The sequence below is a fragment of the Triticum aestivum genome, chromosome 5D, assembly GCF_018294505.1.
Source record: "Triticum aestivum cultivar Chinese Spring chromosome 5D, IWGSC CS RefSeq v2.1, whole genome shotgun sequence".
Lineage (NCBI taxonomy): Eukaryota > Viridiplantae > Streptophyta > Magnoliopsida > Poales > Poaceae > Triticum > Triticum aestivum.
Window position 1 is genome coordinate 387,161,544 of NC_057808.1, and position 11,236 is coordinate 387,172,779.

Here is an 11,236-nt window from a genome sequence, read left to right on the forward strand (position 1 = left end):
TACTTTTCACTTCAACCTTTTCAGCTTTTGACACCGGATTACACTTTTTTTTAAACACTTGCCTATCCCGCTTCGTTATTCAAATTTATTTTACCTGATATCCGATTCTACATGCCATGCGAGGCTATCCTGCCTCATGTACATGCCCTAAAGAGCGGGATCCTCAGGCCCACGGGGCAGTGGTACAGCCCAGACGCACGCGGCGCGTGCCGCGCACCCTTGTCCCTCCCCTCCATCGGCACGGCAGCCAGCGCCGCACCCACGTGCGGCCTCTTGAACTCGGTTGAAAAACGATCTGGGCTTGCTGCCTCCGAGGAGCGAGGCTACGACTACGAGGCGAGCACTTCTATCACTCTCCTCCTTCCTTCGTCGGGCCCGAGCACTTCACCATCTGCGAGATGCGGATCCCGGGGCTGCTCGCGGCGGCGGCGGCGGCGGCGCTGCTGGTTCTGCTTCTCGCGGTCGCCGGTGCGGCGGCGCAGGAGGCGGCGGCTGCGGGGGACGTGCAGCCGGAGGAGATCGCGGCGAAGGCGAGGGCCCAGGAGGAGGCGGTGCTCGCGGCCGAGCTGGGGCAGCTCAGGGCGAAGGTCGCCGCGCTAGGTGCGTGCGTCTTGCTCCGCTCGATTCGGTTCGGGGGAGGGTGGGTGTGGTTGGTTGGGATTTCTGGTGCTGCTTCGAGCGGCTTCGCTGGGGTTTGCTAGGGTTTTGGGGGCGATTTGGTCTGGCGAACTAGGCGCTTCTGCGATTTGACGAGATAGGGGAAGGATTTGGTAATTAGTGGACATATTGGTCGGTGGCTTAGAGAGATTGTGTTAAGGCCGCTGAATAGGGATCGATAGATGCAGGCTAGAGGAAATTCTTCAGGCTAAGGGAAATTCTTCAGGCTAATTGGTGGCAATGTTGGGCAATAGCTTCGTTGTTGCTCCTCCAGTCCTACGTTTTTCGTTTGTCGCTGAATGGAGAGCCAGTTATGCCATTTAGTCTAACCGGAATTCGCCATGGAACCAGTGCCCCTTGCTTGAACTACCATTGAGATGCATGAAGGAGCTTGTAGCGTTAAGAACGCAATTACTCCGGTTTGATTCAGTTGGAGGTTCGCCATGGGCATGTCTTTGGTCGAAACAGTTCTTGTTACAATGTGAAACAGATGGTGTCAAGTCACTTGAGAATTTGTGTTCGAGTAAAATCATTCTCTAGCCATTGCAACATGTTTGTGCCACTTGATCCATTCTGAAACAGTGCAGCTATTGTCACCCTGCAGAGTCGAGCATTGCGGCGCAGACACAGGAGCTGAATAGCAAGGATGGCGGCATCGAAACACTGGAAAAGGTAACTGGGGAGATGTCACAGAACATTGCTAATCTGCAGAATGAGATAACTTCCCTCCAGGTAACCCATCTCATGAAGGACAATATATTGTACTCCCTCCGTCCGAAAATACTCGTCGGAGGAATGGATGTATCTAGATGTATTTTAGTTCTAGATACATTCATTTTTATGCATTTCTCCGACAAGTATTTCCGGACGGAGGGAGTAGCATATTCCTGCTCCCTGATAAAGGGATTATGCTCATCTGTTACTGCATATGCAGTCAAAGGGATCTATAGCTGCAAAGGAGCAGGCAGGCAAGGTCAATGCCCGGGCTATTGAGCTTGAGAAGCAGGTATTGGGTGTATGAAACGTCTAAAACTTGAGTGCAACAATTAGGATTATGTGGTTTCTTATCTTGCCTATTCCAGATTGAGAAGCTCAAGAAGGACATAGAAGCACAAAATAACAAAAAGGCGACCATGGAGGCTAGAGCCACCGATGCAGAGAAGAAGGTGCAAGAGCTGAATGCTAAGCTGGATAGAGTAAGTATTCGACTGTGGTCGTCTGTTGTGCTAATGTGCATCTATATTTTTCTTCATTTAGGTAACAATTCTTGGACAAGCTCGTATTTGCTTGATCCTTTGATAAACTCTTGTGGTGTTGTCATCGATTAAGTTGTCATTGTTGCCGTTTCTGCATTTATTACATGATAAATTTGTTATGGTTAAAAAGGAGATTGATACTTTGTCAGACTCATAGTGGGTTAACGATGGTTCATGCTGCTATTTTCATTTTTGTATGTGATTCCAATGCTATATAAAACTTTGCTACAGCACACTTCTCAAAAGTAAGGGTAAATTCTAAAGAAGAATCTGGAACGTTTTAGCGTATTTGATGATGATACTGTTTGAGGGAAGAAAATGTTTGGAAAACAGTGAGAATTTCCATAGTATTATATAACAGGCTGCATGATATATTATCATCTCCTTAATTTTAGGGAGAGCTGAGCCTCATTCCCTATTAAAACGTTATAATTGTGAAACCAAAAATGGGATAAGGCTCATATCCTGCTGTCCTGCAAGACTTTCGGTGGAATCAAGGGTATATCCCTTGAATCCACCTTTTTCGTTAGGTGAATACTGTCCTCAAGTTGATAATGTTTTTTTTTAATAGCTTCAAAAGACAAGCGGCGAGCAAAAGCTTAGGATTCAGAAGACTAAAAATGCTCTTAAAGCTGCAGAGGTTTGTGATATATGCAACTACAGTGTTACATTTTTGTTATGCAGTTTCGTGATGCATCTCCTCAATCCTTTGTTTTGGTGTTTGTAGGAGGAGCTGATGAAGGTGCAGTTAGAAGCAACAGCAAAATCAGAGCAGCTCGGAGAGGTAATTTTCATTCTATTGTTGTAGCTGCTGTCATATGAATATGTCAGTAAGGTGACATGACAGATTCTAGACTGGATTAGCCTTTTCCTATTTGCTCCGCACTCTTAGTGCAGTATGTCAGTGTTGTTTTCAGAAACACATTTCAAATGCAACTTAGTTGCCAGCTCAGCCTGGTGTAAATTATATGAAATTTTACATAATGATAACAATACTATCTTCTAATCACTGAACCTGAGCGTGATGTGTATCTGTGCATCTTTGTTGTCTGGCACATTTTGTGACTTGTACATTGAGAACTTCCTGATAAGGATGATGACGACGACGAATCGACGATGCCTGTCATGGGTGTAATCCATCCTTCCACTTTACATGCTTTGAACTTACTGATTGTTACTTTTTGGCAGGTTCATGGAGCATGGTTGCCACCTTGGTTAGCAGCACATGCAGCTCACTATATGGTATAAGTGGAGTAGTTAACTTAAGCATTGTGCCTCATCTTACTTTGCTTTTTCGCAACACACTCATCATGTTATCATGTAGGAGTTGATGTCAAGTCACTGGAGTGAACATGGAAAACCTGCTGTCAACAATTTATTGCAAAAGGTGCCTCCTAGCTCATTTATGCTTTTATTGAGGTTATGAAATATGCCAAGCTGAACACATTATGTATTTGTTTATAACCTGTCAATTAAATCACTGCAGGCATCAGAAAAAACAGTGCAGGCGAAGGAATGGGCCGAACCCCATATAGAAACTGCTAAGGCGGTAATATTCTTGTTCCTGGGATTGTGGGTCAGAAAATCTGTATAAGCATAGAGTTTATTTGAAATGTTAAAACACATCATATATGCATGTGTTTATGGCCAATTCTTATTGTATATGGATGTCATGTGAGGCAAGTATCACATGATGTTTCTGAGTTTTTGCATCTGTATATTTACTTCCACTAACAATGCTTTTTTTTATCCTTGAAGAAATGGATTCCTGTCATTAAAGAAAATTGGGCTACGGCAAAGAAAAATGCGGAACCTTATGTGCAAATGGTCTCAGCAAAATCAGTAGAGCTTTATCAAGCATCAAAGGATGCTATCTCACCTCATGTTGTGAAAGCACATGAGCTTGCTGATCCCTATTTCCAGGTACACTAGATCCCCTTTGTTTAGCAATTACACTTAGCCCATAGTGTTGTCATTGTAGTGAATTGATGTCACTTGATTATATTTTTTCAGGAAGCCAAGAAGTTATCCAAACCTTATATTGATCAAGTTGCTAAGGCCACTAAACCACATGTTGACAAACTTAAAATCACCCTGAAGCCTTACACTGAAAAGGCAGGCCAGGAATATGAAAAGCTTCGCGAGACAGCTAGTTTATACCATCAGCAGGTATTTCTTCTCTTAAATTTTCTTGTTATCTCAAGTATTCCAGCTTCTCAGTTCCAGTTAAATATTAATGCTTTGTTGTTTTAGACATTTTATGCTTCTGTTATTGTTAATTTTATTGTTTTGAGTTATTGAACACTTGGCTGAATTTGTAGGGCTGTTTTTAGGTGATCTTATTTCATATATTCTTATATAATCCTTGAGCACTGTATCTGCATTTTTCTCTGCTGAATATTGCACTGTATCGTCGGTAAATTTTGTAGCCATCTAATAGAATTATTTCGTCAATCAATCTAATGAGATTTTTTAGACCTATATAACTTCACAGTTAGTTATAGTTTAATAATGTCACTTTGGCCTTCTGTATGGTTATTTGGTAAATACTACTCCCTCTGTTTTTGACACTATGGCAGTGTCAAAAAAAGTCATTTTGATACAGAGGGAGTACTGGCCTACCAGTATTTCTTGGAGATACGCCCTCCCTCTTGTTCCTCCCCCAAGGGCGTGCACCCCAACCTTGCACAGTTCTTGGATGCCATCAAAACTGAAGCTAGGGCCTGGGTTTTGGCTTAAGCAGCTGTGGGCTGCCACTTGCCCTGCTGTAGGTCGCGTGTGACTGGTGCGGGAGGCTTGTAATTAAACTCCTTTTCTATCAATTCTTGGATTTTTTTACATTTTTTCAAAAAATAAATATAAACTTTGTGCACCTTAGGTAATTGGTTGGTTCAAATACTGTCTTGATCCAGAAACTTATTACGTACTCCGTCCATATCAAAATATAAGACGTTTTTTGACACTACTTTTTGTATGCTACTACTACTGCTGAGTGCTATAAGCAACTGCGGTAAAATGGCCTGAAGATCCAAGTCATGGATCCAATAATCTAAGCAATTTTCCTTTTCAGGCTCAGGTAACTATCTTGGATTACATGCACCAACATGAATTATTAAAACAATTTGCGAATGGAGAGTTGGTGTGGTTTCTGGTAAGCACAAACTGAACTGTCAATTTATAACATGTGTTTCTACTGATTAAAATAAGATGGTCTAAAATATCTTATCTCTCTTGGTAGGCTGCTGCTTGGCTCCTTATGCCCGTATATGTTTTGTACATACTCCTAACAGAAGTCTTCTGGTCAGTAGTGTATTTAAAACGCTTCAGCTAAAATAGTTGCTTGGCATGGCTTTAGGTGAATTGTGACTGTACTTGTTCGATCTGAAACCTTCCATTTTTCATGCAGCATCACCAAGAAGAAGAAAATCCCACGGAGTGACAAGGGCAAAGTTTTGGTCAATGGCCATAGGAGACACAAGCGCCGACATGCGGACAAGTAGACCGTAGACTGTTTGCCTATGTTCTGCAGCACTGTAGTTGAAGGTACCACATTCTTCCTTTGTTAGCAGTAACATCTGATCCAAACCCCACACTATCTAGGCCTTCTTTGTTGGCATCAAAAGGTTTGGGTCAAAGGAACAGTCCTCTTATTTTCACAAGAATATTGAAGTACATAAGTTTTTAATTGGTATTTGATACTACAACAGGACATGTTTATCTTGAGCCTTGATTAAATACTTTGAATATTGAATTGTTCCATACAACTTTGAAGCAAGTACTAAATCATTCACATGCCAGTTTGTACCGGGCCGTTGAACTCTCTTTGTACTTGTGCAGATCAAGTACGATGAGGCATTATTCATTCACTGACGAGTCTGCTGGATACAAATTAGGAGACGCCTGGTCCTGGTTAAATCATGTGTAATATATACCCTGAGTTATACTGCACGCAAACCGTGTCTCCATTTTGGCCCCCATGTATTGTAGCGGCCGTTTCTGTGCGATCACGTTGCTGAGTAGCGATTACGAGGTTAAATCTGCAGATATTCGTTTTAGTGGACACTTTTGCAGCTGTTAGCGTGTTTTGAGTGTACTTGGGGTAATCCGTGCTCACAACTTCCTAACGTACGTACCATTCCTTGTCACTGAAAGTTCAGATTAAAACTATTCAACGTCGCTGTACGCTGGAGTAGTGTACTAGGTTGTCTCCATTTTTTTTTTCAAAAAGGAGGATTACTCCTGGCCTTTGCGATGCACACAACCATCTTTATTGCATTATTCAACATGACTTTATAAAATAAATACATAAATCAATCCAAAACCATCTTTTAAAAACAAGATTGATGATGTGTCCTCTTTATTGCATTATTCAACATGACCTTATAAAATAAATACATAGATCAATCCAAAGCCATCTTTTTGGTGAAAACTGTTACCCTACCTACAAGATTGATGATGTGCCCTGACCTTGTGTCACGCACATCAAAAAATTTGGTGGCCTACCCGACGGCTAGTTAGGAGCATCAACCGGTTTAGCAGACCTTCAGCGGACACCGCATGCACACATTGTAGAATCTGTCCGTCCTTTTTCGCAATCCCATCTTTAGGAGCAATAAATACACTGATCTTGCTAGACCCTTATGCCGTCGACGATGTCGGACAACGCCAACCTCCTACGCGCATCCATTAAACGGTATCCAGCATTGAGGCTCCGCTGCACATTGTCGTCAAGACTCGCCGTCGTCGATACGGAGATCTGAGCCCACACACCAAGCCAAACACTTGTCCCTCCGACTGATGTACAACCCCAAAGATGATGCCCCATGGGGTGATGACGCACGAACAGAAAAGGGTTTCCCTGGAGCACACAGGAACGCGAATCGCCCCATAACACCTTGAACGAGGTAACGACGCCCACGGGTGCCCCCGGTGACGGTTCTGTCCGAGGCTGAACCATGCTTTCGTTGGCAAATTCACGCCATCCCTGTCTGGACCACCGGATCAACCTCCCCCGTCATCCAACATGCCCGTAGGAGATGTTTGCCGTAGGGAAACCGCATAACTGGAGCCACACCCCCGCCCGGAACCGCCGCCCCGCCTGGGTGAGCCATCAACGGCGGAGGGGCCCTCAATGTTGCGTCGTCGACACCGGACAACGCACACGTCCAGGGCACCCTTGTGGATCGCCACCGCAACCGCATCTCGGAGTCGTGGTAGAGGAAGGCCCCGCCGCCGCCATCATCCCCCACCTGGGCTTTGCACCGCGGAGCTCCGGCCGCGGCGAGGAGACGGGCAGCGGCGGCTCGAAGCTCTAGATCGGATCAGGAGGGAGGGGATCGAGGAGAGGGGCTGCGGCGGCTCGAGGAGAGGGTCGAGGAGGGAGGGGATCGGGAGGGCTCTGTCACTAGGTTGTCTCCATTGAGGCCCGAATTCGTGGTGAACTCCGAAATAACAAATCGATTTCAGAAATCCACAACAGGCACGTTTAACTTTGGCACAGACGCGCGTAACAAGTATACCAGTACTATTTATAAACTCACTGCTGATCCTGAATGTATACAAGCGCGCAGTTAGGTAAGGCAAACGGTCTGTGTACAAGGCGGGCGACCAAAGCTAACCTGAAATGCTCAAAGAACAACCGACAGAGAAGATGATGGATGATACAACGAAGAGACTAGATTAAACACCACTCAAACCGCCCTGCTCCTACGTAGTCAACAATCGCCTGACACCCCAGGCGTCTCACGTACACAACCTACGTACACTCATCAGTAGCTACCAGGCCAGTACCTCTCCACCATCTGATCTACGTCCAGGTTCTGGTACCTCATGCCAGCACCCCCTGCCGCATGCCCCTCTCCGCCGAACCCGCCGCCGTCCCCTCCGGCGGCCGGGATGCCGCCGAGCCCCGCGGCCATGTGCTGCTCCATCGTCATCGCCTGGCCATTGGCACCGCCCGCCTGCTGCTGCTGCTGGCCCATCGGCATCGGCATGGCGTGGTGGAGGACGTGCTGCGGCGACGGGCCCCCGAGGTTGAGGTTGAGGCTGGAGAGCGTGAAGGGGCCCGGCGGGTTGAGGTACCCGGCGGCGGCGGGGTGCGGCTGGATGTGCGGGTGCAGCCCCGGCGTGCCCCTGGCGAAGCGCGAGAGCTCCGCCAGGTCGGCGGGGGTCATGTACGGGTGGTGGTGCCCGCGGCCGCCGCCGAACAGGTCGTGCCCCAGCAGCGTCGGGAGGAACTGCGGGACCATGTCCAGCGTGTACGGGTGGTGGTGGGACCGGGAGTGCGCGTTGGTGCTCGACGGGTACTTCTTCACCCCCGGGCTCTTGGCGAAGATGCGGCACACCACCCATTCATCCTAGAAACATTAATTGATCGAGTTCAAGTTAAAATGAAAAATTCGGTCATTTTAGTTAATCATGCAATCGCTTAGCGCAAATTATGAAAATTCCGCAAGAAAAATTTGAGGGATGTCATGTATACCTTGTTTGATTTGGAGGCCGGCTTCAGGTGGAGGCGATACTCGTGCATGACCCAGTTGCTCTTCTCGCCTCTTGGAGCCCTCCCCTTGTAGAAGACTAGGGTTTTCTTCATCCCGACTAGCTCTTGTGTGGATGGCGGTTGCCCGGTGAATATCTCCTTATCTTTCCCCGTAGTCTTCCAGTAGCCAGCATTAGTTGCACGGTTTGTTCGCACGCCGGTCGGGTACTTGCGATCCCTTAGGCTGAAGAAGTACCACTCTTTTTCTCCCATTTTCGCCTTCTCTGGATTTCAATCGATTGATCATACACATACAATTGTTAGTTTGGAGTACATGTTACATACATGAAGCTATTTTATAATAACACAACTGAAAAAGCACTCTTTCGTAATTCTAGGTGTATGCATACATGGAGAGAATAGATCTTCCAGTTAATTGTTTGCTAGTAATAGTTTCTAACTATACAACTACTAGTAGGGTTCTGCTCATTTTAAGTGCAGAAGTTGGGGAAGTTGTCTGAGAAGGAGACATACAATTAATCTTGAGTCGATAAAGCAAAACAAAATAAAACAAAAGAGCATATTCATTCATGTATTATCATACAGTTGATGGTATCATCGTGCTAGAAGCTAACCAAACAAATCGTATCAAAGGACAACAAATTGAAGGGTGCATGTTAACTAACAATAGAAGCTTAGTTTGTACAATATATCGTGTTAAAAAACAATTCTACAATATATTTTTTTTCTAAATTTGTAAAACTTCGTAAGAATCCACCCTCCTTAATTTATTTATTTAACCATGCAAACATCCAATTAATTGTTAGATGGTAATAGTTTCTAACTACCAGATAGCCGCAAATCCTGTTCCCCTCATTTTAAGTGCAGAAGTTGGGGGATTTGTCTTTTTCCATTATCCAAAAAAAGAAACCATGAGAGAGGGACACATATAATCTTGAGACGACATCACAAAGCATGAAGGTTTTAACTTTTAAATATCTAAATATATTGTGTTCAACCAAAATTTCTACAACATATTTTCTAAACTTGTAAGAATCCACCATTCTTGATTAATTTATCTATGCATGAAGTCCTCCTTCACATATGCTCTCGAGGAAAAACGCTGGGTGATTTATGGCTTTTATATAGCTTTTGAAAAACATGATCGACGCGCGTATGAAGTCTAGTCAATTTTTCTTTTAAAAGAGCACAGCTTATGCATGCTGCTTGGTAGGGGAGAAAAACAAAACCATGGAAACACCCGTCGAAGGAACGGAACTGGTCGTGCATACATGCATAGACGGACGCATGCACTGACGTGCGCTAGCTAGCTCAAGAACATTTCTGACTGAGTAGTTAGTTACCTGGGAGATCCCATGGCTCGCACTTGTTGAGGTCAACCTCGGTGATGGCCCTGGCCGTGAAGCCGGCGTCGGCGATCTTGCCGCGGAGGTAGTAGGTGATGAGCTCCTCGTCGGTGGGGTGGAACCTGAACCCCGGCGGCAGGCTCTCCTCCTCCCCCTCCTTGGAGCTCTTCTTCTTCGACACCGCCGCGCCCCCTCCCCCTCCTCCTCCTCCTGATCCTTCCATCTAATCACCAAGCGGCCGATCAACCAACACGGCACGAGGTATAAAACCCTAGATAACCCCAGCCCGCGGTGCACCACAAGAGGAGAGGAACCGGCGCGCCGGCCGGGGAAGATGAACACGCGCACACGCTAGAGGCTGCTCGCTCGCTGGCTGGAGCCGAGTCTGCGTGTACGTCAAACTGGTGGGTGTGAAATACCGGCCGGGAGTTACCCCGGGAAGAGGGCAAGGATATAAGGGGGAGGAGATAGAAAATGTGCCGGTGACGCTGAGCCCGTACCAACCCGGGGTCGTGAGCGACAAGCTGGCTGGCTAGGTCGACGACGAACGAACGATCGATCGATGTGTTTTTAGCATGCTGCATCAAGGCCTCCTGTGTTCCCACGCGCTGGCTAATTTCCTCCGTCTCCGGCTAGCAGCTGTAGCTTTCACCGCGGTATATAGTGGCATGGACATATCATATCATATCATAGATGGTTTCCCGCAAAAAAAGGGATATACTATCATATATGGATATGTTACTGGTGCTGTAGTGGTGCATATATATGTGTATATCTCGATCGCTGCTGCATGCATATGCATGCCAGTGTACGTGTAACTACAGTATTACGCTGCCCGGCCCCTACCTCTACCTGGAGTGCTACTATAGCTTACTTGTTGTAGTCATGTATATCTCACGCATGCGCGTGCACTGCTAGTGCGGCGCCATGCACTGCTTAACTGTGCCCAATTAGCTTCCTAGCTCAGTTTAGGAAAAATAAAAATTAGCTCCCTTGCTGGATGCATGTTCTGCGGGGTCTTCCTGCAAAGTTAAGATAGTACCCCCACTATTAATTTCATCCATTTGCTGATTCTAAAATAGGTTTAAAACGCTAATAAGGGTGGGAGTGTACTCCCTCTGTAAACTAATATAAGAGTGTTTAGAATACTAAAATAGTGATCTAAACACTCTTATATTAGTTTACGGAGGGAGTATGTCTTAATTTGATTATGTAGAAATGATTTGATTTTTAATAACAAAAATGCTTCTCCTTTGCAGATTATTTTTTGATGTATAAACTTGCGTACATACGTGGTCTATGCTAAACGAGCGGTTGTTTTATTTCTTATTGTCAGACTTTTGGGGTTTGACTGTGTGCATCTTAATTATGCAGATGCCGGGTGTTACTCATAATGATTTATATCCGCTTGATGCTACATTTTGAGATAATAAAAATGCCCTTTATCGGGAAAAATGTGTACACAAAATCGGCCAAAC

General features: G+C 45.6%; 2 protein-coding genes across 3 annotated transcripts; one reads left to right on the forward strand and one right to left on the reverse strand.

The window, feature by feature from the left end:
- Positions 1-251: 251 nt before the first annotated feature.
- On the forward strand, positions 252-6,110 carry LOC123122002 (spindle pole body component 110). Of its 2 annotated transcripts, XM_044542116.1 has the most exons (15): positions 255-600; positions 1,262-1,389; positions 1,592-1,663; positions 1,740-1,853; positions 2,485-2,553; positions 2,641-2,697; positions 3,102-3,155; positions 3,238-3,300; positions 3,400-3,462; positions 3,672-3,836; positions 3,927-4,082; positions 4,984-5,064; positions 5,152-5,213; positions 5,320-5,456; positions 5,751-6,110. In XM_044542116.1, the coding sequence occupies exons 1-14, from the start codon at positions 399-401 to the stop codon at positions 5,411-5,413; spliced, it is 1,380 nt and encodes a 459-aa protein (XP_044398051.1). In that variant the 5' UTR covers positions 255-398; the 3' UTR covers positions 5,414-5,456; positions 5,751-6,110. The 2 variants fall into 2 exon arrangements, 1 of the variants encoding a protein (XP_044398051.1); XR_006460007.1 differs by lacking the exon at positions 5,152-5,213 and having other exon boundaries at positions 252-600.
- A 1,330-nt stretch (positions 6,111-7,440) lies between these two features.
- Positions 7,441-10,168, reverse strand: LOC123122003 (NAC domain-containing protein 92). The gene is made up of 3 exons (XM_044542117.1): positions 9,756-10,168; positions 8,395-8,675; positions 7,441-8,269 (listed from the first exon to the last, which is right to left on the reverse strand). Exons 1-3 carry the CDS (start codon positions 9,979-9,981, stop codon positions 7,682-7,684), a joined length of 1,095 nt encoding a protein of 364 aa, XP_044398052.1. The 5' UTR covers positions 9,982-10,168; the 3' UTR covers positions 7,441-7,681.
- Positions 10,169-11,236: the final 1,068 nt, after the last annotated feature.